Source organism: Anticarsia gemmatalis, chromosome 22 (genome assembly GCF_050436995.1).
Source record: "Anticarsia gemmatalis isolate Benzon Research Colony breed Stoneville strain chromosome 22, ilAntGemm2 primary, whole genome shotgun sequence".
NCBI lineage: Eukaryota > Metazoa > Arthropoda > Insecta > Lepidoptera > Erebidae > Anticarsia > Anticarsia gemmatalis.
This window is the reverse complement of record NC_134766.1, coordinates 4,621,123-4,648,451: the sequence shown is the minus strand read 5'-3', so window position 1 is coordinate 4,648,451 and position 27,329 is coordinate 4,621,123. Positions and strand designations below refer to the sequence as shown.

The following is a 27,329-nucleotide window of genomic DNA, read 5'->3' as shown; positions in this document are numbered from 1 at the left end:
TCAGACATCTCAATCGACGGAAATAGACTTACTACGGCGTTTTATTTGCGTTTTTAGGATTCCGTCTTACTATTTATCTCGATCAGATCAGATGTTCATTTCTCTTATACCAATGTACATAATTATAAGGGATCTACGTATATTGCATCAATTGTTTCTATTCATGGCTATCATAAAATCTATACTAATATTATAAAGCTGAAGAGTTTGTTTGTTTGTTTGAACGCGCTAATCTCAGAAACTACTGGTCTGATTTGAAAAATTCTGACCCATTCTCTCTTTGGTGACGCAAGCGAAGTTGCGCGGGTCAGCTAGTCGTAGATAATCTTAAGATCAATTGATTCACAAAATATGCATTTTTCATAAAGCTACTAAATGGAACAGATGTATATCTAGATTCAAAACTGCGGAATCCATAAGTGTGCGTGTACACGAACTTGACCGGATTTTTTACGTTTGTGCCCTTAGTCTGTCGTTCAACCCTACCATTAACGCAATTGGAGTTATTACATTTTGTCTTACCGCGAAGAGTGCGTGCCGATACATAAATGTCAACGATGAATGAACGAGAAAAGAATGTCTCTCAAATATTTTAAACGTTTGTTCGAAATGACTGGATGATGCGACTTCATTTACCTTGTCCACAGAATAGTAAATAGTATATTATTGTACTGTGCCTTGTCTCTAACTTTTAGAGTTATTAATTAAAATTTCCCTAAGTCTTTTAAACATACATTTTAATATAGTTTTACTCTAATTTAACCGGTTGCTAGAATTGGGCAAATTGCTTATTGACAGAATTCGGACCCAGATGAACGAGACATTAAACTAACATATAAATATTCGATATTATAGTTGCATTTTTGTACTTCTGAAACATTTCTAGTAATTTCGACTCATTGTACACAGCATTGTTGCCGGCAAAACGTGGGTGTATTTCATACACCTCTGCCTAAACCTTCGGGTATTACAAGCGTGATATTTTGTATGTATGCGTGTATATGTTACTGTAAAAGCCCGAACGGTGGTAAGTCCTAAGATTTTCCGGTATAACCTAAGATTTACCAACTCGCAATGGTAAAAGTCCGAACAATTCTTTTATTTCGAACTTTTACCTATATTCACTTGATGATGTCGAGATGTCGCCGGATCCCCGCTTCGCGGGGCTCCTCCTTCTGGGTGATTAAAAAAAAATAACCACGAAGGCTAAGGTGGGAGCTTCGCTTCGCTCGCTCCCACCTTAGCCTTCTAACTTAACCTACCCATGTCGCTTTGCCCAAAACTCCTTCTTTATAACTATGTAATAGTATATAATTATACCGTGAAATAGTTATAAACATAGTTATGAAGGAGGATTTTTTTATATATCGTAACATAGTTTTTAAACTCTGGCTTGTTCGGACTTTTACCATTGAGAGTTGGTAAATCTTAGGTTTTACCGGAAAGTCTTAGGATTTACCACAGTTCGGGCTTTTACAGTAACATATACATAACATGCATTATATACATACAAAGTTTTCTACACAATCTCACAAGACAGTAGTATCTTAAATTCTCATTTTTTTATCTAACAGAAACTAATCCACTTATGTGGAGAAAAAGGCGAAGTTAGCAGACCTCAGGGCATCGCAATAAAATGCAGAACATAATGAAATGAAACCTTCTTGTAAACTTATGTTTTGATTAAATCTACAATCTTCGATATCTCACATATCTTCACTTGGTTTCATTAAAAGTTGCGCTGAATTAAAACTTGAATCCATGTAAATAAATTGTTTTAGTGAACTTCGTATATACTGTAATTTGCTTGTAATGAGTTCTTTTATAAAGATTTTTGTGGTTATTTGCATATGAAAAAAAATGTTTTCTACATTTGAGAGTTTTTAACAGATTTCCTTTGCGTTTGTGGTGAAAATAGAATATTGCGGAACGGTAGGTAATATAGGTACTTCAACCTGTTTACCCCGTGTTTATAACATTTCTTAAAATTAATTGTGATCTTTTTATTCATCTGTTCTCTCTTTAATATGTTTAACCTATCGTTTAAAATTAATTAAAGTAAAATTATTGACCGATCATCTAATTGCTACTGGATGAAGTTATAAAACAACAACAAACCTTTCTCGGAATTACGTCTATAAGTTTAATTATATCCGTAAATTAAAATCAAATACAAATATAGATCAATTTAGTACTATTATTAAAGCAGCAACTACTTTATAATATCCTTTAATTACCGTTAATTACGATACTGCGTTTACAATTAATATTTTATGATTTGCAATGGACAATTATTTAACTCGGACTGGTCGAGCTTTTATTGAGCACGACTAATTAATACTATTGTTTTATTAAAGAATAGAACAATGAATGAAAGCTTTAAAATAAAATATAAGGAATTTAAATTTATCAATATAAGGAGATACCTAATAATATACTTAATTTGAATAATAGGTTGGTTGACTGGATTAACATTTTTTTTTAAACTTGTTCTCGTACACATTCGTCTCAAATGCTCGTTCTATGACAATTTTTTTCGTCAATAATGTAAAAATTAAAGTTATTACAGACTGAAATATTATACGAGGCACTCATTTGATCCCAACGAAAATACGCAATAGTGACGTCACTACGTCGTATTTCTATACCTTCTGTACATAATGAGTGATGATTTGACCACCCTGTTCTGATTTGCAAGGCATTGCGAATGCACCAAACATCTACTTGTTTATTCTACAAAAACAGCCATTATAAAACAAAGAAGTGGAATTCTTAGTATCTGTAATGATTGTCAAACAAGAAAATCATAATGGTTTGACGATATGGCGATATCTTCAAGACGACAGATCTCAAGGGAAACTTCTCATTTATTACTGGCTGTATTTAGATTGAAAATTTACGTTTTGATGTTTGAAGGTTTTGTTTAAATTCGGACATGTTTGATATCAGAATTGGTTCTTATCTGTTTTATTTGGTATGATATATTTACTATTATCCATCGTCACCAGACTTCACAAGCAAAGTACTTTATCTTTTTCCTGTTGTTGAACAGCGATTTTAAATATCTTTTTAATTTATTATTAATTGCTTTAATCTTTAATTATGAAATTCCTCAGTTACAGTGCTGTGTTACTGCAACTCAATTTAAACGCTGTCGGTACTTTTCTATTAGTGGTAACCATCTTAAACTGATTTATTATAATACCCTTATCTATCTGACGCAGCAAATCACCTTTACCAACCTTCTAATGAATATACCTCGTCGCAAAAATACCTATCAAGCACAAAACAAACTTATTTCAGCTTAACCAAACAGCAAACATAATAATAGCAAACATCAGTTCAATAATACCAAACTACTTAACAAATCAAATCCTTCAAAGTGCATCCAAACATCGTATTGAAGTATCGACAACTTACTAATAATATCCCCTCAAATGAACCGACTAGTTTTGAAGTTTAATGCTGTGTTGCAAGTGCAATAAATATGCCCTCAACGGAAAATAGGAGGGAAATATATTAAAAACTGTAAGTCCAGTCAGGTGGTGTTGCCGCTTGAAAACTTATTGCCTCTCGGCTGGTTATTCCGCCACTCAGGTTCGACTGGGTGGAAAACTTTGTTTAGTTTTTGTACTGACCGGTTTGGTAATTTTATTGAGAATATACTATTAAATAGGTACTTGTTTTTGACTAGATAAATCGAGTTTGAAGAAAGATCGATTGATGGAAAAAGTACCATTTTTTTTATTTGTTTATGCATGTTTTATATTTCTGGTAAAAACAAAGTATTTTAAAAATACGCATCAGCTATTTAGCTTTAAAGCTAAGTAAGCACTAAACTACCAAAGCATGCTATACTCTTAGCCAGTATCCAATTATGTTTAACGTTCGGTCTGGTTTTTCTCTCACTGAAAATAATAAAACCGAACTATTACTGATACTTGGCTGAAGAGCATTGCGGCAGTTTACTTCAACCATTTAAACCAGAAGTGAAAATGTATAATCACAGGCGGATCCGAAAATGGTTGCAGACGGTGAGAGCAATCAACTGTATTCTCTTTGTTGTATGAAATTACAATATCTTTTTACTTTTGACACCGCGTCTGTAGGTTTAATTAAGACTGCACTGACGCGGCTTGGTTATTGCCTGTTTTCTAGCAAATAACTCTATGAAACATGAGATACAACATTCGTACAACCGGCCGCACTTAGCGCTTGGCACCTAAGATTGAAGCCACTGGGCACTAAGTGCTAAGCAAGCCACCTGTCTGTACGTAAACTAAGAGACGAGACCTCCTGCTGCATCCTAGATCCGCTTGTGAATATAACTGTGAGTGGTTGATACAAGCCTTAGCGCTACAAACGATCTCACCGCACGCACGCGGGGTGCTGCTGGCCGAGCAGTAGCCGTCATCACGTGCGCTGCGTCCGCCCGGCGTGCTGGTCGCGCCGCGGCTCAGCAGCGCTGGGTTGGCGCGCTGTTCCTCGTATGATGGAGCCGTGTGGGTCACCACGCCGCCGGCGCCGCTTAGAGTTGCCTGCAAAAACAAAAATGTTTAAGCCGCTACAATCGATTTCGATTCTGCCTATTTCTACAAACTATGAAGTAAAAGCCCTCCGCTAAAATGGATAATAATAGTTTATGGTTACGATTTGTACTATAGTTTTAAAAGATTCTGAGGTAAACAGGTAAGCATTTTTTACAAACGTAATATAAGCTTGGGACTTTTTTATCGTTATCAGATTATTCATGTTTGAGCAGTAGGTACTTGTTGATAAAAGAAAAGAACATTCTTACAATTTTTGCATGAGATTATAAGGTGTAATTTTTAAAAAAACTTGACCACAAATCTAAATGCCCCAGTACCAGCAGAAGGGGCTAACATATTGAAAGATCACATTTAAGTTTTTAAGATTTAAATAATATTTAAACCATCGTGACGTAACAAACTTCAAGTGAAAACAATAGTCACGTAACACTTCTGAAATATCGGAAGCCTAAAAGATGTGAAGTTGACCAATGAAACAACAATTATACAAAAGTGTGTCGCCCACACAAAGTTGAACAACTCGGTAAAGTCGGAGTCCGTGGCGTCGGTGATCGGTTACGTTAACCTTTAAGTGAACTATCAATAGCCGACAAGTTATTCGACAACTTTCTTGTTATTGTTTTGATGTTATTCACGTGGCTATTCGAGTAACATTGCTTGTATACAGAGTGGTAGTATTTATTTTTCATTTCGTCTACCACAGGCTACTTATAACACTGCAGCGTCACAATTAAAGTTTTCTGACATAATAACCTCTAAGAAAATACATAGTCTAGTCTAGCTTGCCTACATACATATTCGGTTCGGCACATTCGAATCGGCAATATTTATCAAACTACAAAACCGACTTGACTCACTGGTTCGGCTTGTGCCGGTCAGTTTTATCTACACTTTTTCGGTAATATCTAGGCTGGGCCGATCAATGCCGAACCGAATATGCCTCATAGTCAATAAACAAAGCTAGCTAAACCAAAATAAATAACGAGATTCAACAATTCTTACAAAAAGCATCGTCAATAAAAAAATGGGAGAAAAAAAGAAAGGAGGTATTTACTTAGGTAGGAACTTGCTACTCACCATAGTGGGTACCTTGTCGTGATACTCTCTCTCATAGCTGGTGGGTCGTGGCCTCGTCAAGTCCGGCTTGTGCACCGTCGCGTCAGATGTTTCGTGCTCCTAGCAAACATTAAATAACAGTATAACATCGAGAATGCGACCTAAAAGTGACTAAATACAATAACATCACAAAAAAAGTTAGCAAACCGAATGCAAACTTGAAATTGACGAAATGACTTACCCCCGGTAACTGAGCTACATTTAACGGTAGTTTATCTATTCAATAGTGTTAAAACTCATACAAAAAAAACGGTATTGAATAGATAAACTACCGCTAAATGTACTCAGAAACCGGGCATTACTCACGTAGCTGGTATCAGCAAAAGTTAAATAGGGCTTATTAGAATAGTCAGTCTCAAAAAGATGGAATTAATTTCTAATTAAAGTGATTGTGAGAATACAAAAATTTCAATTTTATAATTATCGTGTGGTAAGCTTCGATAATAACCTAAGATCACATTTTTTCAGCCATTATACTTTTTAAACTAAAACTATCGTGTTTCCGTTGTTTCACTTAACTACCAATTTACTTGGCGACCATTATACTATCATTTAGGAATCAGTAAAGACAGAAACTATTATATCTCATCCACTATATTTAATAGCCATTATACATTTACTGATAGATTACGTTTCAGTTGATTTAAAGATTAGATAGATATCACTTTTATTGATAATACTCCAATACTCCATTATTCTAAATAGTTGTATATTTCCTATCGTAATCTATACAGTAGATTGATTTTTATTTAACGTAGGCAAAGGCCTTTACCGAAGACTTTCAGATCCCACGGTAACTTTCTGTCTCTGGCCACTATCCCTATGATCCAGATCTCCGAGGGCATTCGGAAGTCATGTCCGGCCCAAGCCCAGACATCAGCGTGGCGATGTTTTGCCTCGCGCCTTGTTTGTCATCTTGAGCAGTATTTGTGGTGGTTTAGATTGTACTTATCAATATGTCATTATATTATATAGTACCTGTGCGTGATGAGGTGAAGACCCGCGTCTGGAGCCGCTGCTAGATGACCTGTTACTCGCGTCTGTACACAAATTAAACTGTAATTAGTTCTATTTATCAACAAGGGACAGGTAAGTGTACCACGCGATTAATTTGCTGTATATCCCGGAATATTGTATTGCTGGAGACTAGCGAACAAACCATAGACCTGGAGTAAGTCGTACAAATAGACCACTAGCTCTATTCTGTACCTCTATAGATTATCGACAACCGGCTAGCTATCGAGAAATTTTGTATAAAAATCTGATGGCTACATTTTAAATGTCTAATTTTCAATACTCGACTGTACTAACTGTTGAGAATCGCGCTACACATCTGTTAAAAATTGACAGCAAACGAAAGACGAACACATGACTTGCATCTTTTGCATAACGCTTAAAAAATACGGAAGAATATTTTTTTCATATCATTACTTCGTCCATATCGATGGAAAACTAAGAGTTTAGTTATCAACAAGCAATGTTCAGTAATATAACGTGTGGAACGTTGCATCAATCGGGCGTTTCACATCGACAAGCTACATATCAATCTGTGGCCACTCGAACTCACCCGACGTCAGTCTAGTGAGGTGACGATACACGGGTCTCGGCGATTTTGTGTTACTTTGCATTATTTGTACGATAGATTGTAAAGCAATCGTATTCAATGTAGAGTATTTAGTCAAATTGTAGACTACGTTTCTTAATAACTTGTGGTTAATAATAAATATCCCAGGAAAACTGAGTAATACATTGCTTCATCAAAATTGGACTCTGTACTACGTGTACCGCCAAATAGAATGCAAATATTTCGTAGCCTTTATTTTATTATTATTTTCACTTTTTCCGACGCTATATAATGTCTATTCCGATACGCGTTTTATAAGATTTAAACATTCAAACACCTAATTACTGTTTAAGACGTATCACAAAGCTTAACGACTAACTAAAGAACTCTTTTCTCGAAAGTCCATCCCACACCAACACGCATGAAATGAAAATGAAAAACACGTCTGTGGCGTAATTTGGCGCCTAAACAAACACACTCGTGATGTGATCATTGGAAACATCCAATCATTGCCACCGACTTAACCTACGTCTAACATATGTTTAGATTACAGTCAGAGGAACTCCGAAAGTAACTTTTCTTACGATTTATTTTGTTGCGCAATTGTTGATTAAGCTATTTTCTACATTAGTAATTATCTTTATTAAAAGCATATTCTTACGTCAATGAAGATGACATATGATTTGCCATATTTTACAAGCGCAACAAGTTTAGTAATATGACAGTTTCGAAAGCATAGTAAATATAGATTATGCATTATGCCTACGAATTGAAATAATAATGGAAACAAGACAATGAAAAATGTTTAAAAATGCATTCATTTTAAAAATAAATCAGATTTGAAGCACAGATTTTTCATCTGTAGAGCATCTATAGTCTCAAGAGCTCGAGAAATACCCTAGGTTTAGGTACCTCATTATTTTTTATTCGGAGCCACACTTGATGCAGTACCTGTGATTCAATATCCACACATGCACAAGTATTGGTTTTATAATCTCAAAAAATACGTTTGAATTTTCATCTAATGATGTAAAAATAACGATCGTTACATTTCACTATTTTATTTTCATATTACCTTTAGCCTTAAGTACCCATCACCAGTGTTATTACAAGCGAAGGTCTCATTAAAATATCTTTAAGAAATATTATCAATACATAATTATAAAACACGTGTAAAGAATTATACTATTGTTACTAATATAAAATCAGTCGCCATATTTAAATCCATGGCTTCATTACGTGGAAAGGTAGCACAATTCAAGGACGAATTTTCCACAATAATTAATAAAATATTTGCATGAAATGTATCATAAAGCAAACAGGAATGTCGGCGGTCCGAACGTTCGGAACGCAATTAATATACGTATTGATTAAACAAATAAATATAATCGATATGTACTCGTGATCATCTCTGAATCATAATGGATTTTATTCAAAGCTTGGTTGGCTTTTTGCTGAATTTAATATGATTTCTCTTGCGGATTTTCATTTGTTAGTACAGGATCAGAACTGGGATATTATGAGTCCATTAGTGTCTCTTTGTTGAACCTTTTTTAAATGTCATTTTTTAAACTGTTACAGGATAAAACTGGCCAGTCTTTTATAAGCCTTACTTGAACATATTTATACGTATTTGATAACCTTTATAATATAAAGCTATACAGTATACACACAAACGGATTAATAAAAGACTATAATATGTGTAAGTCAGAAAACTGTGTTTTCGGTCATTTAGTTAGCGATTTGATCCCTCGAAAGATAAGGAAATGTTGAAACATAAATAGCATTAAACTCAGTTAAACTAAAAACGATTTAAGAAGATATTTTCAAAGTTGCTAGATGAGAATCAGGGCTAGTTTAAAACTGTAATTCATTACATAATGACAGGGCATTAAGCCGCAAGCGACGCTGTTTGCTCACCACTGAGGGGCCATTAAGGACTTTCTGGATAATCCATTGCGTTGGTAGCCGGGAATATGACGTCTTAATACACGAACGTATTGGAACTTTGTGTCACGGAGACTGCTGCAAATAGCTATTATAGTTTGATAATTGTTGTATTTTTTTCATTTGTAGTGATCAAGTTGACAGGATAAAAACGCAGTGCCGTTTTTGAAGTAAAACTAAAGTTAGTGATGCGCATTATTAAATGTAAACTTTTACAACTCAATAAAGGCAATGATTTCTCTACAAGATTATAGACTGCTAACACGAAAAATATAGCTTTTAAAGATGTTTGAAGTTAACAATGCAATGATTTTTATATAAGACCATAGACAGCTAATGCGAGTGCCATGACCTGCAAAGATGTTTGAAGTTGGTGAACTACACTGGAGCTAAAGAATTTCTTCCTGAGAGTGCAGCCCGGGTTGTATGAAGGTGTATGATATTTACCCCGGCTGTTGTCTCGCAGCTCGCCGGCGCCGACGCTGTTCCCGAGCACGGGCATGCCCGCCATGCCGCCCGCTACGCTGCACACCTCCTCATTGTGTTATACCTGCAACGAAACAAAAGTTGTTTATTTGACATGGTCTTTTGGCAATAATAATTATTATTGGCGTGTTCTTCAGATTTGTAGGGTTGCAATGGATAATACAGGCGTAGGATTGTATTCAGTGGGGGAGGCCTTTACTCAACAACGGGAAGACGTGTATTATTAATGTTTCATAACAGAAGAAACCCCATCAAAAAGGTTTTTTCATGATAGAAATCTAAGGTAGGGTTTATACATAGATATGAAGCAAGCGGTGTGTTACATTTAAACATAAAGCCTTCCACTTTCAATACCTATTTAGTCATTGTTAAAAGTATTGATTGGCAAAACTAGTACTTTATAATATTCTGTTTTTGTATAAATTCATCAGTTTTACTTTCACAAAGTAAGAAAAGTATAATATCTATTGAATAATATATTCATTTACTTTCATAGACTTTAAAATAACAGAGGTATTTTCTAATAAAGGCCTCCATTTCAGTGAATTAAGTCGCAGTCGTTCTTCGTAGCACGTAGGTGCTACGAGCCCTTCTACGGCGCTACGGGGCTACGGCGAGCAATTAAGATGTATTAAAAGTTTATGCAAATTATTTCTGCAAGTTACTTAAGATGAGTTTTAATGATTAATTTATTGTTTTATAGGTGGGGCAGGTTTCACATGAAAATGGTAATTGAACATTTAAGAAACATGCTTTCGGATTCTTTCGGAATTTAGCCCCGACCGAGTCATGTTTTAAGTTTATGGTCAAAAGAAATGTATTGAATTCTAGTAGCTTCACACTAAACTCTTCACTGTTGCACTGGTATGTATGTATGCAATACTTTTTGGTAATAAACATAATTATTATTTCAATATTCTGTGGGATATAGACCACGGTGAGTCATTAACAATACATAATAATCTATCAAAAACAAAATATAGAAGAACCTAACTGCGTTTTACCCATCGCATATCCGAACTGTTTTCTACTACGTCATCATGGCACAGATTAAAAATATTCATTTATTTCCCGTGTTCGCTTTATTCACACAAGTACAAATAAAATCTCGTTTTATTTTGCTGTTTCATCGATGCATTAAATCCCTCCAGGCACGGTTATACCAAATATTTTTTTAACAGCAAATGTATAAAATATTACTTTTAATTTTTCATGTACTCGAGTTAAATATTGAATGAAAATCCGAAATTCGTATCAGTTTTTAAAATAGTATAGATTTATTTTGTTAAACTATTGGGCTTGCTGTGTATATTGTTATAATAAAATAAATCTATTTAATATAATCATTATGATAAGTTTCCGGTCACACGGATGACAAATTTACCAAATAAATAGCAATCCATAACATTAATGAAAATAGTAGAATTATAGTAAGGATGTTACCGACTTTTAATTATGATTTAACAGAGCTATAAATATAAACATCATATCGTTTTGTTTGTTTTACTATAACCTAGCTTAATATTGAAACAAGCATTTGTGAGTGCTCAATTCTCTAACAACATTACATATTTCAAATCTTAATATTGATAGTGACTTGCAATCAAAATAGCTACTTCTTGCCAAAATCATGGGCTAACTGTACCATGAAAATTAAACGTCAATTTGAAAGCATATCACCATAAAGACGACACAAGATGGCACGGCCAGTACTACCAACATACGTGTCGTGACGTATACGACACAAATCTAAAGCTATATGACAACACTCGCGTACTCTCACTTAGAGTGTAATTAATTATGTTCACACCCTGTATATGGGTAGGGCTGCCACTTACGAATTTTGAAGATTGCTTGTAAAAGTAAAATAAGATATTTTGAAGGTTTATTAAGGAGTCTGATAATTATGAATACTTATGTAAGTAGGATACTTTATCTCATTATGCGTAAAATCATGTCATATAATTGTTATTTCGGTTAAAATACAAGAGCTAAACTACAAATGATCACGATAATTAGATAATCATCCACTATTTAAAAAAAACTGCCGTAACTTTAGATTGATATGTACACCATCCTTCACCCAATTGTAAGAATTCAGTCCACCCAGTAGCTATAGAAACCTATTTAAGTTCTTGGTGCCTGACAACCCTACGACACAATATACGGGGCGTCAATTTAAAAATATTAAAAACTTAACACACGTAGCACCATCACGCTAAGTTAATAAAAACAAATTACCACTTTTTACTCGCTAATTTAACACCCTGGGGTTTGTAATTAACTATTATTTATAACTTTTACGCACTCGCTAGTTTCATTGTAAAGGTCAGTTGCAAGGTTATTCACCACTGAAATCAGTTTTGTGAACATTGACATGTAAATTTTTGTTGTATATTGTTACATAATTTAAAAACAGTGCTGATTCTATATTGTCTGAAAGCTAAGACAAGAAAATAACTTTTATTTGCATTACTTTTGAATTATCCCAACACAGTCAGAATATATAAAGTCTGTTTGGTAAATGATAATAACAATAGCATTCAAATTAATTAACTGTTTACATAAAGAGACCGAGTGTAGATCTTCAAACTGCCAAAAATATTAAATCAAAATAATATATTAGTCTGGGGAAAAAGTCTTTTCGCATTATAGTATGTATGAACTTGTAATAAAATACTTCAAGAAGCACAACAAAGTACACGGTTCATTAGGTTTCTCTCAGTGAGCTCGTGACGTACCCAATTATCGAGCTTTTTTGTGTAGAGAGAAGATTTTATTACAAGTTTATACATACTATAATGCGACAAGACTTTTTCCCTGACCTAATATGTTCCATCGAAATCTTGTACCAACGATTTCCCGCCCAATTAACCGTTATGGGAAATGAAGCTTAAGCAAGAAATCCCTTGTTTTTCTCGTCGGCGAGGCTTCATTCATGGGTGTGTGCGGAACAGACCGGGGTCTCGAGTCGAGAGGTGCACTCCACAATGTCTGCGACATGAGGCCGTCACTCCGAGAGTAACGCTATATACGTCATACTGTCAAACCAGTCGCATACACACTGGGTAAAGCTGAGCCGCCGGTGAGAGCGAGAAGCGAGGATGTTGATGAGCGGAGCGGGAATATAAGTGAGGTTTCAAAGGAAGCAATGTACACTTCCAATGATGGACATTGTTTTAGAAATAATATGATGTTATTACAAGTGTCGCATTTTGTTTGCAATTAATCGTACACACTTAAACATACAGTATAACAAGAAGAATCGAGTTACAAGTAGGAAATAGATACTCGTAACGACTATCATAAGTGTCAATATTTGACCTAAATGAATAAATGATTTGATTTTGATTTTTCACTAGCTTACAATTTTGCAAAGAAAGCACCTTAATTGATGGTTAATATCTCAGTTTGATAGTTGTAAATTATTAAAAAAATTAAGAAAATATCAAAAACTGTACTGTTTGATAAAAGTAAACTTGTACTCAGAAAGGTTTAACACGCTTTCTACTCCGCTAACAGTGCCACCTGAACCCACTTGCAATAATATTATTATCACTAACATAAAACAGTTAGTTAGGGAGTGAGCCTCACATTCCGCCGCCATAACTAACTTTACGACTGATCTGTCCCGGGGTTTATAACTAAAACATCTGTCATTTCATTACTAAATAAAACTATGTATAAATGCTTTTCGATATGGATTTGTTTCCAATTTTCCATTAGAAATTGAAAATTTATTGAAAAAGTTTTTTTAATTTGGTGATATTGGTTAGTTCATTATGTTTATTACATATTTTCTAGTAGATAGTTATCTAATATGATTTTTTTGTTTTAATATACTGTAGATGAGTATATCTCTGTACATTGGAAAATAATTTGATTGATTTTGTGATAAACACTTACTTTAACTACCATCGGTGGGCTTGCCAAACCTGATATATTCATGTGCTTTTTGATATTTTTTTAGGACGATCCAAAAAGTGTAAAATTACAAAATAATGAAATGATAATATTTTGACAAGTACAACGACGATATTTGCTGAACTATTCAAGTAAACCAATAAAAATTCTTTAGTTTTCAATATACTGATAACAGTACAATTATGTTACAAAAAATAATACACGATTGAACAACTTATTTGCAGTGAACGTTGCATTGTTAATTCGAGGGTTGTTCTACGTACATTACTTCATAAAGATACATACATAGACTATATAAATTGACGTGTGTGTACATTGTATGAGTGTGCTTCAACTGCAACAGACAGACATCAATAACAGCGCTACTGATGTTAACGACGCTACCTACTCAATCTCATATACTTGTATAATTATATAGGTATGTGTTGTCGGAACTGTGACGTAGTGCGCTGTGTGATTATCTTGTAAGTGGGGGGTATATGCGTATTGCGTAGTTTACTATGAGTATTTTAAAATAATTAGTAGACAGGTATGGTTTTTTTTAATCCTTGCCATTGGTTCTCATATGTGCTTAAAAACGTAAAAAAATAGCAGGGAATGCTTAGTGCCTTTCGCGTTACAGCTTCCGAAAAAGTTTGGATAAAATCTAGCTCGTTAATTCTTACAAAATCAACGGCCAGATTATTTTACAAGGGTGATTTACCCTTATAAAAGCGTGACAGAATGTTTATATGAACTAATAATTATAATCGTAACGGTAAAAAAACTATTTTATGATATTTACTGCTCTATCGCTACATAAAACTCTTTCCGATACGATCCGATTTTCCAGCTTTCACACGATAACAAATAAAGAAAAGAAAATGTGCTTATTCATACAATACTAGTACGCAATACTATCTCATAAGCGTCCATAGTAAATTGGCATTGAGTCATCTCTGAGTGGTTGACGCTGAGTCAAAGGATGCGGACGTCTGACGCATTATACATACGTACTACGATATGAATCTAACGTGGAAGAGCGTTGGATGGATATCAGGTGTAGTGTCGGGCAAGGTCAGTACTGTTTGTTATATTGATCATCAATAAGTGTAATGCACTGTTTCTGAAAGCTTCCTCGACTATAGTACTATGAAACTTGTTTGACTGGTTAAAAAAATATTTATGATCATAAATCGATGTATGTATATAATAGTGATTTTATAATAAGTCATTTTATATTCGATGTGATAAAAGGTAAAACTTGATTTTTTAAATTGCTAGTGATGGGAGCATCAAACAATTTAAAAAATCCATGATCAGTACAATACCAATCCTATATAAACATCACGATATATTTCGATTTAACACACACAATACCTACCTATTCTTAAAAAACTACAATGCACTCAATAACATCAAAGCCAGAATCTCGTTAAGTTTACATCAACAGGTAAACTGCAGGTCATGACGTGTTCAATGTACACCGAAATACACCGACTGTTGTGAAGAATGCCGCGGTAATTGAATGTCTGCACCAATGTTCGCCAATTAAAAATGTGACAGCTATAAAAATATGCTCTTGTAAATCCTACAAAATGCACGACAAAATTTCAAATATTTTGTGTCTCAAATAGTCCTAATAAGAAGTTATAACAGACTGGAATTAACTGCTAAGAATTTTAACATTTATAGCAAAATTCGTTGTAGCATTCGTAGCACTCGTAGCACCTCGTAGCTGCTCGTAGCATGAGACGTGTAGCAAGTAATTCTACACTATGTATTAGAATATTAGTATCGGTATCCGCAGATGAGCGAATGTAACATAAATAAATTAAGTCTTCAAAGTTTAAATATATTTGATTTAAACCATACACAATTTTCGTCTCGCAAAAAGGCGTTTCGTCATCTCACAAAAAGGCCATTATCCTCTCCAGCTTTTGCCAATAAATATATAAAAAATATACATAGGAATATTAGCTCTTAAAAACATGACAAGGTTATGTGCAATTTAAAGCAGAGGTCATTTAAAAATAATTGTGCGTTTAGGAAATTGAAGAATGTTTACAACTTCACTTTGATGTCGCCGTGGTTTATGTTGATATTTCATAGCTATATTAGAAAATAAATGTTTTTTTTTATCGATTTGTTGATAAACAACTGAAAATAACAAAATGCACTTAATTGGCGCCTCTGACAACCTTTTTGGCCTGGGCGATAGTGTTCTAACTGCTGACCATGAGATCCGAGGTTCAATTCCTGGATTGTTTGTATTAGAATATTTTCAATAATAGTAATATTTCTCAATAGAAGCTCATAAGCTGCAGCAATGTGCCCAATACATGGCAATAAGCTAGTTTTATATGGGAATAACAATGTCTATGGTGGAACGTGGGTGTATATCATACTTTCTGACTATACCTTCCGGTACAACAGGCGCGATGTTCATAACTTTTAAATCTCGCGTTGCATGTTTAATGTATAATAGATTACGGGAATTAGAAGACTGGACTCTCCTGCCAGCCTGGTACCACGGCGAGTGCAACCTGCGCCGAAACGTTAGGCATTTTTAAGGTAAAATGCGTGTTCACGTGAATTCTCGTATTCTATTATACACTAGCTGACCCGCGCAACTTCGCTTGCGTCACATTAGAGAGAATGGGTCAACATTTTCCCCGTTTTTGTAACATTTTGGTACTGGTACTCTGTTCCTATTGGTAGTAGCGTGATGATATAATATAGCCTATAACCTTCCTCGATAAATGGACTATCTAACACTGAAATAATTTTTCAAATCGGACCAGTAGTTCCTGAGATTAGCGCGTTCAAACAAACAAACTCTTCAGCTTTATAATATTAGTATAGATTAGGCGTAATGCTATCTGTGTTTTTATAATTTCACACATAATGCGTAATAATACGTTAAGAATTAACGCTACCAAATAAAATTAGCATCATAAAACCTGCGACTTCCATACTTTAAAGCACTAACATCAGCAAATCACTGTCACTCGCCAAAGCCGCCTGATAACGAGTGTTTGACGTCGTCTTCATCCGCTTACAGTCATTGCGGACAGACAGACAGCCATTACCGACATAACACGATCAAGAATTAACTCGACCTTCAAACTTTACAACACTCACAAAAGATTCAGGAATTATATTAAAAATTGAATTAATTTTTTGTTTGGAATCTGTATAATGATGGACCGTGATTAAGTCTTCTTATATGTTATCGTATGGTTAGTGGTCAATCTAATGTCAAAGTTGTTTAAGCCGCCCGAAGGCCTTTTGCGGGGGTTAACGACTGTTATCTTTCTTTTTTTTCTTTTTCTTTTCTTAAAGAACTGAAGACTGTTATCTTAATTGACAACCACCGGTATCGAATATTTACGTGCCTTCTGAAGCACGGTTATTAGAGAGGAGTACAAATAGAGTGAAGCTCAAATACTACTTTGTGGTTACGGGCCCATCTATGTATTGACTGCGCCGAGGTTTGCTTCGTACCCAGAGATCGTTTACTAACCGGTGAGCACAGCTGGCTTTGATGACTCCATGATTAAGTTAAGTTTGTTTCACCAAATATAAATTTTTGACAGGTTAGTGTCATAAATATCCTTGTTGTGTAAAGTTTCCAAATATAACGAATAGAGATTTATGTCCGTAGAAAGCACGCACATCATAACTAAAGCTATTTATAAGTGATTCCTGGTAGTTATATCAGAGAAACCTGCCTTATAAGCCGTAAATAGAAACATAGTAATTACCGCTACCTCTTATATAAGCCTTTTAAAAGAAAAACATACTTTTCTGCGTTTATAAGAGGGAAATGGCACTCAAGGGTGTGCATTTGCGTGCAATTGTAAAAAGACTGAATGGATGAATAGATATTCTTTTACGCAAAGTTTATATTTCTTATTATTATCAACTAAACTACCTTTATAAGTATAAGTAAATGCGACGTTCCATTTATCCATAATACCTATCTTTAAAACCCTTTCCCGCTAAACAACCGTCACAACTAAAAAACAAACATCCATAACCTTCTATAATAAATTCAAACGAGTAATTCAAAAGAAAACAGGACGATTCGTATATCACACACAGTTCAGTGAATCCTGTTATAAGTTGACACATACAAACATACATACAGGTGAACGTGACGGTAAATAAATAATAAATCATCGCTTTACGAGTCAAATGTAAAGCAAACGCGGATTTACTTTTAAACTTGTGACTTTTATTTCGTTTAATGTATTTTATTGGGGTTTAAAGGTAAATGAAATACTCTGTAGGAAAAGTTAGAGTTGATCACCGGCTGTCAAATTATATTATCTAACATTTCTAGTAACAGATTTACAAAATGCTTGAAATATTGACATAAATAATAACAGCTCATATTGCCTTTTATAGTTTCAAATGCAAAAGTATTTCATTGTACAACATATTTAGCCAAATATTTGGAACCGATTCGTCAAGAAATAAATTATTTAATTATTATTATTTATTATCAGCCCATATTGTCCCACTGCAGAGCAAAGGCCTCCCTTCCCTCTTTCCATCTATCTCTGTCTAAAGCTATTTGGTGCCAATCTTTAGTATGAGAGTCCAACTCACTTCGCCATCTTTTTCAATTAAATAAATTATTGACCCATTTAAAAACTCACGCACTACTGTAACATTTACACACACCATAAATATATTATTACTTCGAATCTATAGGTACATCTATTACATTTTCCAAACATACAAATCACACAAACAGAGATATAAATTACACGCAAACCTGAAACATATTATGTGGATCACATAAATAACTGCATAGACAAATAATATTAATTTGTATACATTTGTAAAGGGATTAATTATTATTTACAGCAACTATTTATGTGACACTTAAAGCTATAATAGTTTAGATGTGGCAATCGAAAACATTCATGGAAGTGCCAACGATGTTTTCATTTCATTTTCACGACACACGATAAGATAATATAATAAATGAGTTCTAAGAGTATTAAGCGACTGTAGCTCAATAGTGAGTCACAAAGTTACGATCGACAGGATTTAAATCCATTCACTCACCGCGCATTGCATCTATCGATAAATCCCAACCCTAACACAAGTCTTCAAGGTTGACTGAAAGGGTTACTATGGCCGCTAAAAATGGACTTTATAAATAAAATTTCCTTTCTAAATATAATCATAGCTTTAAAAACGTATAACAATCTTATTAAATTCACGCTAAGGCCAAACAACGGTATGAGAGAGGTGAGTGGTGATCGAGTCACCGTACCCTGTAGGCCGCGGGTACACTGGCACTCTTCACACACAATTAGGCAGCGTCCACACTACACAAAAGAATCCCTTATCAAACACACCGAGCGACTGCTTTCTGCTAACCTCACCTACTGTCGTTCGGTTTATAGGTACGGGCCATGGAAACAGCGACAAAACAGACCGAGCGATAATAACAAATTGTACAATGGATAGACAGCCGTAACCACTATCAATGTAACTCGGTCGAAAAGGTAATAAATAAGGCATAGTAAAAATCATCTCGGCAGGCATCTTTAAAAAATTTACCGCGCATATACAGATTGTGCATTCTCAGTTGAATTATCATTTATTTGATTAATGTTGACACCATTTATGTAATGAAATGCAATTGCTTACTTCTACCTACTTGAGTTCTCCCTGAAAAACTTAGCTAGTTTTCATCAATAATTAATTTAAGAGCTTTTTAAGTTTTCTTTTACAATTGCAAAGTCGCCTGTGCAAGAAAACAAGTATTTACGGGAAAAGGTTACGTGAATGAAAAGCAATGTCAAATCCATTGATTCGCATGTTTCATGGCCACGTTTAGTACAACTCTATCAGCGGTATACCGTTCAGAGTGAGTGTAAATTAGTAGCATGCTACATTAACCACAGCCGGGCTGACCTCCGGACGTTTCGCGTAAAAAATATCTCTCTCCGTTCACCTAACGGGTTACGATCGTATAAACTTATCAGTTTTACTACTACGTTACCGTTATCTACACGCCGCTACTAAATAGGTATGAACGGGAACAGGATAGGCAGACGTTAATTTTTGCACACAAGGAACTTTTCTAAAGTAGTTACAGGGGTAAGCTAAGACCAAAGAACGCTGCTTACTACGATCTCTACAAACTTCCCATGCTTCATTCCATCAATACATCTTGTTTCACATACATGACGTTATAATTATGTATCACAAAATTTACTGACTGAGAATTTTATTACAGACCCAAAGAGAAACCATACAATTAATTTGTTCCACAGAAATCAACGATGACTCGGCATAAGGCGTAGCACACTCTAACCATTAACCTAAAGCGCTAACTTTAAAACGTGTTCTAGATTTTAAAAACAAAATATTTATTTTTTAGTAATGTTTTAACTCGTCGTTTTTTTTAAATTTACTCTGTACTCTATTATTTTATCTCAGAAATAATCTTGTAATTCCTCGAAGTACCGTCTCTTACATCAAGACAGGTACTTGATTGATATGTATAACATAATAATCCTGGCATAAAAAATAAATATGAGCATTAGGAAATTATGGCATAGACATGAAAATGATCAAAGGGATCCCATTCTCGATCAGATTAGTCTCTTTTACGTTAAATTGAAGGAAAGCTCCATAATTGTCGTGTATTCAAAACATGCTTCTATTCTCATATTATATTAAATGTCGGGATTTAATTTGAAAAATATAATATTTGCGACGTTGCAGCTCCCGTTTTGTTGCTCTCCTAGTTCGTGGAAATTAATTTTAATACAACCTCGGTTTAAAAAATGTATCAAGTTTTTCCTGGTGGAAAATGGAAATAGGGACACTTTGTTCGGAATTATTTTTATTGACCATCTTTTTATGTTTATTCTATAAAAAGCGTGGTTGTATTTCAACAAGATATCAGTCTAAATTCAAAACTATGTCACTTCGTATAATAAAATTTGCAAGCACCGAGGTCTCGCGCTTATTTTCATAAGATTTCTAAGATGTTAATCCTGAAACTCTAAAGTAACTAAAAAAATTACTTACTGTTACAGTTTATTTGTTAATTAAAAAACAAAAGACAATCACAAAACATCAAAAAAACCTTTTTTCTGGTCATTATGGCCAGCAAACACACCAGCGCCACCTATGTAAAACTTTCCGTGCGAGTCCATCCATACTAATATTATAAATGCGAAAGTAACTCTGTCTGTCTGTCTGTCTGCTACTCAATCACGCCTAAACTACTGAACCAATTTGCATGAAATTTGGTATGGAGATATCTTGATACCCGAGAAAGGACATAGGCTACTTTTACCCCGGGAAAATGACGCATTTCCCGGGAAAATTCAGAAAATTCAACGAAGTCGCGAAAAATCAATATTATAATGACATTGAATTAACAAAATTCCGTTGCCATGGCAACTGTTTTAATGGCGGATATGCCTTAGCGCGACTTCGTTATACTAAGAGATAAAATAATTTTGAAAATATTTTTTGTGAAAAAAAAGCATATTTTATATCATCACGCTACGACCAATAGGAGCAGAGTAGGTAACAGTAAAAAGTGTTACAAAAACATGGAAAGTTCTGACCCATTCTCTCTTATGTGACGCAAGCGAAGTTGCGCGGGTCAGCTAGTAGAACATAACATTATAAAATATGAGTACTATAATATTAAGTGCGGATCTTTCACGTATGTGAAGGCATTCGCAGGTAATAACGTCCTATTGTACACGGTGATACAACGAGCATTCGAGATTGTGATGGGTGAAGTTAAAAACGAATGTCATTCAGTACTTGGAGATCTTCGGATTGTAAAGTCAAAAAGCTGCTGCTTGCATAACTCTGTTATAACGTTTTAAGTAAACTTCATTAAAGTAAGTATTTTTAAAAGAAAACTAAACGATTTTTACAGATGCTTTCGATTATGATATTAATTAGAGTTAGCATTTAATGAACACAAAATCAAAAAATCTTCAAAAATAAAGGACAATACAAAACCTTATTTTCAGTAAGCCAGAAGATAATATCAATACAGCTACAGTAAATACCTAATACGACTATTGGAACTTAAATTCTATTACATAATTTCTAAAAACGATTCTAAATAACTTGCCCTTTAAGATTTCTCGAGAAAATATGACAAAAATACATTACACGACTTAATTAAACCATCAAAAATAGTCTGACATTTGTAATACAACACGAGTTGGTAAGGGACACCTTGCCACCATGATATAACGCTCGCAATAAACGTTCAAGTTCAGAGACACGTCACAGTACACCAGTGGAGCTTTAAATTGAATCGTCCGGCAATAGCCGCCATATTGTGACGTCAGCGTTTTGCTTATTGTGAGGCAAAAATCACGGGATAAAGTGAGTTATTCATTAGAGAGGATTTGAATCGGTACTTGTAATCTACCCAAGCGCCAGTGAAAGAAGAATGGTTTAGGCATTTGATTCTTGTGCAGGTAGGTTCGAACTCATGGTACATCAATGACTTACAAGTATGTGTGTATAACATAGTTATTATTGGTTCTAACAGCAAAAACATTGTGTAATAGCCCTGTTTGCTTCATAAACGTCTTTAAAAAAGTTCCTGTCGGAATGCAAAGTCGTCAATTCTCCTCGACCTGCACTTGTCACCTAAAACCGTTTTAGGTGTCACGGCCTGACCCATGCCTGATTCGTGCATTTTACCCAACAGTGGCACAGTGATGTGCTTTTGTTATGTTCTACTTCTGAGCAAAGTCAATTTCGCTTTTCTCCCCAACCTCTCTGTTCTGTACGATTTCGTACCCCCAAATACTGCAATCGCGGTAACTATCTCTAGCCTCTTATCTTTATCAATAATTTTAAACGCGCATTTCATACCACACAACTAATATTTTAATAATCCACAGGTACCCCGCTAAAGCACATTAATTATCGACTATCTGGTTTATTTAAAAAAAGGAGAAAAGAATAATGAGTGAGCGCTCCAATGCCATGGTTAAAGTCATTACCGTCGCACGTGTGCTCTAGTTTAATTTCCGCCCAGAGCATCTGATCTATTTAATATAAAAAAAGAAGCTGAATCACATTTACAGGAGCTTTTTATTGTAGATCAAATATTGCTTTTTTAGGTTATGTATTATAAGGTATAAACATTGGCCACCTTTACACCCACACTCTATCGCACGTTCTTAGGAGCGCACAGGAGTACGCGCGGGAAAGCAGCGCGGTCTTCGCTCGCGATTTTCTTCGGGGGCTTGACTGAAGAGCGCGGCGCGTGGTCTTTACTTTCCCTTACACTTGATTGTTGTTTCATACGCGATAGAGTGTATGTGTGTGTAAAGGGGACTATTAACACACACCTATATCTATCTATCTATCGTATGGTTATTGGTCAACCTAGTGTCAAAGTTGTTGAAGCCGCCCGAAAGGCCTTTGACATGGCTTAACGACTGTTATCTTAATTGACAACAACCGGGACCGACTGTTTACGTGCCCTCCGAAGCACGGAGACGCTCAATTCAAATGCCACTATGCGGTCACCCATCTATAGACTGACCGCGCCAACGGTTACTTAACCCACAGATCGTTTACCGACCGGTGAGCGCAGCTGGCTATGAGCGCCTCACACACCTATAGAAAGGATATGAATAGTAAATAATAAAAAAAGATTATTAAATTTTTCCTCTATTAAAAAAAATAATTGTGTAGTGATTATGTTTCTTTATTTCTATAAAAACCACACAATGATGAACTTCGTTAACAAGAGACTTTGTAACATACTTATACACAAGCTACTTACGTTTTGATATAGGCTTAAGTTGTACTTAAAGATATAATATTGTGAGCTATTATTTTATAGTTATTTTTATATTTGTATATTGAAACTACTTTTTAGTTTTATAAGTCAAAATAAATACAAGATTTCATTTTAACCAATATAATATACAAAAAGGTTACAAATAAATATGTTTAATAATGGATTGACAGTTTTCGTAAGTAATTAAGTAAGTATAAATATTTATCAGGATTTATTCCCTGTAATTTCAACATTTTCATGCGACTGACAGCTGTAAAGTCCAGCTAACCCTGTGATACGTACCTAAGTAAAACCACAACAACTCACAAAGTTGTACGACTCCGCAACAAATTTATGCACAACACTGCCACTTGTACAGTAAATAATAGTACAATTCAAATATTTAATTTACTATGAACCGTTAAAAAACAGTAGTGCATGTATTTCTAAAAAGTATTGAATTTTGATGACGTGTATTCAAAACAGAGAATTAGTGCAGCTTCGATGAAAGTCTACGAAATACCGTAGCATTCGTAGCATACATTTCGTAGCTTGCTACGGCGTAGTAGCCGCACAATAGTAGGCCATTAGAGAATAAATTAAACTTATGTCTAACACGGCCTCTAGGTGTAACAGATATGATAAAATCCAATGTCGTTGAGCCACAAATGTACTAAAGATACAACAGAGGTCACGTCAAGGTCACAACATACAGTATTAAGCTCGTAGGTCATGGTTGTGACTGCACCACAAATAAATTATGACTATATCTACTTCCGACTGTTGTCTATGGAACTGTGTACCGTGTGCTTGAATTTAATACCCCGTTAAAATTATTGATATGATTTATTACATTATGAATCAATCTAATACTATAGTCCGACAAGTTAGTAGACAGCATTATTTATACCTATGGCATGGTGCAGGAGTGGCGAAGGCATACAAAATTAAGTATGTGATTCGCTCGTAGACTTATGCAGTGGACGGGTGCTGTTTATTACCGCTACTTTTTTTTAATATTACTCAATATTCATAAATTATACTCTGGGAAAACCGCCGGCTAGGACTTTAGTTAAAGGGCTCATTGGGCACATAGGTCCCGTTTTCAGTGGATTTTCCGATAAAAACTATTGTTATTTCTCGGACTTAAAATTATCTTTGCACAAATTTCATCGACATCGGTTCAATGATTAAGTCACGAAGAAGACTTATGCCCAGTTTCTAAAGTACATTTAGCGGGAGTTTATCTATTCAATAGCGTTTAAGCTTATATAAAGAAAAAAACACTTTATAATAAAACCGGAGGTTAGTCAGATAGACAAAATACAGACGTACAGAAAGGCATGAAAAATAGACAGACCGATTCACTTTAACATTAATAAAGCCATTATGGTCTGAAGTCAAAGCTTAAGCTTATTTAACTGACTGAAAAAGACAACCGGTTATGAAAGACATAACAAAGACTAAGTTTATAAGCGCTTTCTTAGAACTGACGGTGACTTCATCTGCACTATAGAATATTATAAAAGTGAAATAAAACTACGTTGTACTACTAAAATATACTAGTGTAGAAGTGCGGCTCCATCCGCATAAAAATTTTCAATGATTTGCCTTAAAGATCAGGTGTGTAGTACACGTAGCAAGGGAAGTTTGTAAGGATTGTGCCAAGTGGCGAACTTTGGTCTCTGCCTAGCCCTATGGTAAAAAGGCGTGACTCTTGTGAATTATTTCAGCCTTTTAGTTGGTTTTTCGGTGACGCTCGTACCCAACTCACTTTTATTAAAACAATGGGTTAACAACGTTTGATTCGGTCATTTTGTGTGTGTGTGCTTAGTTATACTTTCGTGATTATTATATTACTATACTAACTCATGCGCGCAGTTGTAACTATCCTATATATCCCTTCTCGGGTGCCAAACTAGCTTTGTACAATAGCATCCCAATCGGTTGTGTACTTTCAATCAAAATTTAATTATTTACTCATTTAGGTTAAGTACTGACACTTATAATTGTCAAAATACAATCAGAGCATTTATTTACCGCTAATTCGGCAGGTAAGGCCAATGAGAAGAGCTCACAAGAAACTCCTAGCTTCAAGACTGACAGGCAAAAAGACAGAGTTACTTTCGCATTGTTAATATTAGTAGTTTAGATTATCTATGTATTCTGTGATAAAACTAAGGACAGTTTGGTAACGATCGCTTCTCATATTAGCACAAGAATAGCGTGTTATCTAAAGGCAGTGAAAGCTCGCACGTCTATCCGTCCGGCCGGAGGATAAACCTCAATGATGGCTGCTATTTACTTTATAACGATATCAATCATTAGGTTTAGCTTTATTAAAACCTGTAATCTTGGGACATAAATATGTTATCTGTAATATATTAGGTCGGGGAAAAAGACTTTTCGCATTATAGTATGTATGAACTTGTAATAAAATATTTTCTTCACTCTTCACACGAAAGCTCGATATTGGGTACCTCACGAGCTCACTAAAAGAAACCTAATGAACCGTGTACTCATTTGTGATTCTTGAAGCCAAAGAGATTTTATTACAAGTTCATACATACTATAATGCGAAAAGACTTTTTCCCGACCTAATATATTTATTTTTACTAAAATATTACAATTGATGCAAATGAAATTATAGACAAAAGAGTGCGTTATGCATCGTAGTACTCCTGCGTATCGCTGTCCTCCGGGTAACGTTTCGAAAATGCTGACAGCATTGCCACGTCGTATGGCAATGCTGTGTTAGTTATTCTCTGTGGTCAAAATTGTAGTTTTTATAAATGTTGCTATTTTAAAAAGACATAAATCTTTGTTATCTCTACGTCGCCGATTCAACTTATGACCCGTGCAAGTTTAACCTGTGCCAAAACATCAGATAGAAGTAAACATGCTTGATATAGCGGTAATACCTATATAAATTAGTTATGCAAGCTACAAGGTTAAAAGCTACGGTTCGATTATATTAGTATAAACGAGATATAAAGATGACATAAACCGATGCAATTGCTCAAGGACTTGAACTCAAGGCAACACACTAATGACTTTTCTCAGTATAATCTTCACTGGTTCTAACGGTGATGGAAACCATCGTTATAAAACCTTGCATTCCTGAGAATTCTTTAACATGTCTTGGAGGGATAAAGTGTCCAACCCCTACTTGACTTGCGTGGTGGACTCAAGGCATAGCCCTTCCCTCAATCTGGGAGAAATTAGCCCAGCAATAACACCATTACATACTGTATTTACTATTCAACTTAATTTATTTTAAACTTAATATTGTTTTGTAATAAACCAATGTAAAAAACAAAAAACGTTATCATACAAACTTTATTTCTGTTTAAACTACCGTTTCGCCCATAATGTACATTTAACATAATGTTTATGTGTTTTCTTATAATTGTAAATATTTTTTTTGTCATAGTCATAGTCTAGCTTAGTATAACTTAATGTATTAAAAAACAAACTTATATTGCGGTTCACGTTATATAACTACTCTCACATTTTCTTCAGCAACTTACACAGCATACACGTTCCGTTTCACAAACTGCAGCCAAGAAATACAAAGTAAACTTGCAAGTGATTGTTGCATAGTTTATACAGCGGTTGAATGACCTCTAGCAGTTATCGTAGGTAATTGGATGAAACAGCATGCATTATACGGCGGACGGCTGACTCAAAGGGAACTAAGATGTAACGGATGATTCTACGAGCTTGCATGTTGTGTGATGTTTGAGGTTATTGAACTTGATCGTTTTATTGTTGAATGTTTTTTTTGTGTGTGGCGTTTTATTTCAGTCTTAAATTAGCATGTATTGTCTTTTGATGTTTTGCAATGGTGAGTCTTCTGGTATATGGCGTAACTTTGTTTCAAAAAAAAGTTTTAAAAGGTTAAAACCCTTCACTAAAATTTGGCTCTGTCTGCCTGTCTGTCTGTTTG

General features: G+C 34.8%; 1 protein-coding gene across 2 annotated transcripts in view; it reads right to left on the bottom strand.

Moving 5' to 3' along the window:
• Positions 1-27,329, bottom strand: part of LOC142982571 (sodium-dependent noradrenaline transporter-like) — a 44,850-nt gene that overhangs the window by 10,663 nt on the left and 6,858 nt on the right. Inside the window, exons 2-5 of one of the 2 annotated variants that reach the window (XM_076129131.1) lie at positions 9,625-9,727; positions 6,645-6,706; positions 5,628-5,726; positions 4,373-4,538 (exon numbers count right to left, since the gene is read on the bottom strand). In XM_076129131.1, the coding sequence (XP_075985246.1) occupies positions 4,373-4,538; positions 5,628-5,726; positions 6,645-6,706; positions 9,625-9,688 (391 nt within the window). In that variant the 5' untranslated portion in view covers positions 9,689-9,727. The remainder of the gene's footprint in view (positions 1-4,372; positions 4,539-5,627; positions 5,727-6,644; positions 6,707-9,624; positions 9,728-27,329) is intronic. The other variant, XM_076129132.1, reaches the window with a different exon arrangement.